The sequence below is a fragment of the Lottia gigantea genome (genome assembly GCF_000327385.1).
Source record: "Lottia gigantea unplaced genomic scaffold LOTGIsca_327, whole genome shotgun sequence".
NCBI classification, from domain to species: Eukaryota; Metazoa; Mollusca; class Gastropoda; family Lottiidae; genus Lottia; species Lottia gigantea.
In genome coordinates this window covers 63,798-64,867 of record NW_008709099.1, presented here as the reverse complement: position 1 = coordinate 64,867, position 1,070 = coordinate 63,798, and the positions used below count along the sequence as shown (strand labels likewise).

The window sequence follows — 1,070 nt, the reverse complement described above, 5'->3', positions numbered from 1 at the left end:
ATGTTGTGGTAATACATGTGAACTTGGCCATTTACGTTCTCAGATTATTGTAAACAGTTGTACCACTACTCAGCTATCTATGTATTCTGCTGTCTTTCTTCAAAAACTATTTTCATTCCTACCCCACCAAACCCCCATCATTACCCACCCCCACCCAACAGAGGTAAATGGTCTTCCCTACCCATCTTCTTTCCTTTAAAATGCAACAATATATCTGAACTGTTTCTGAAAATAGAAAGTAAATTACAATAACTGAATGTTAACAGCTTCATGATAACTATAATATGTAGGTACAATAGTAATTTTAACACGTTTTAAATTAATACCTGAACTCATATAAACATGATCTAATATTGTATTGCCTTCTGTAGTACTCTCTGTCACACACTGTTTGAACCCAAAGTCTTGAAAACAATCATTAATAGAACTATGTCCTTCTAATAGATTTTGATTGAAATCTCCCATAATAATATAATGATAACCAGACTCTTGTAACTCAGTCAACAATCTTTCTAATTGAGGCATAAACAATTCTAATCTATATCTTGGTGGTCTATAAATAACAATTACAGAAATATTTTTATCTGGAATATTACAAGCAACATGTTCTATATTTAATTGTCCTAACCTTATTATATTACAAGCTTTATTCTTACTATAATATATTCCTACACCACCATGGTCTTTTTCTTTAAGATTTTTAAAATTAGCACTATCATCATAGCTATTGTGACGAGGTTGATTATAAAATATAAAATTATCAAATTGTACTTTAGCAGGGTTCCTTACATTTCGTAACCAAGTCTCTGTCAAACATATCAAATCAGAATTTATAAATCTTTTGTCATGTTTTAAATCTTCTAAATGTGTAGTAAGTCCTTGAACATTAAATAAGATAATATTATAACTATTAGGTTTAGTATGTTCTTCAGGTTGTAAAAATCTTGGCATTTCATTTAGAGCAGATTCAATCTTTTCATCACAAAATATAGCTTTCTCATTAAAATCTTGTATAGTCAATCCTTCTAATGTTTTAACTCGACTTAATGCAACATATGCTTGACCTGTTT

At 29.8% G+C, this 1,070-nt stretch overlaps 1 protein-coding gene across 1 annotated transcript in view; it reads right to left on the bottom strand.

The window, feature by feature from the left end:
• Positions 1–148: 148 nt before the first annotated feature.
• LOTGIDRAFT_175646 (hypothetical protein) overlaps positions 149–1,070 on the bottom strand; it is a gene marked incomplete at both ends in the record, with an annotated part of 7,287 nt that continues 6,365 nt past the window's right edge. Inside the window, 3 exons of the mRNA XM_009058143.1 lie at positions 149–225; positions 327–553; positions 629–804. Coding sequence (XP_009056391.1) covers positions 149–225; positions 327–553; positions 629–804 — 480 coding nt within the window. The remainder of the gene's footprint in view (positions 226–326; positions 554–628; positions 805–1,070) is intronic.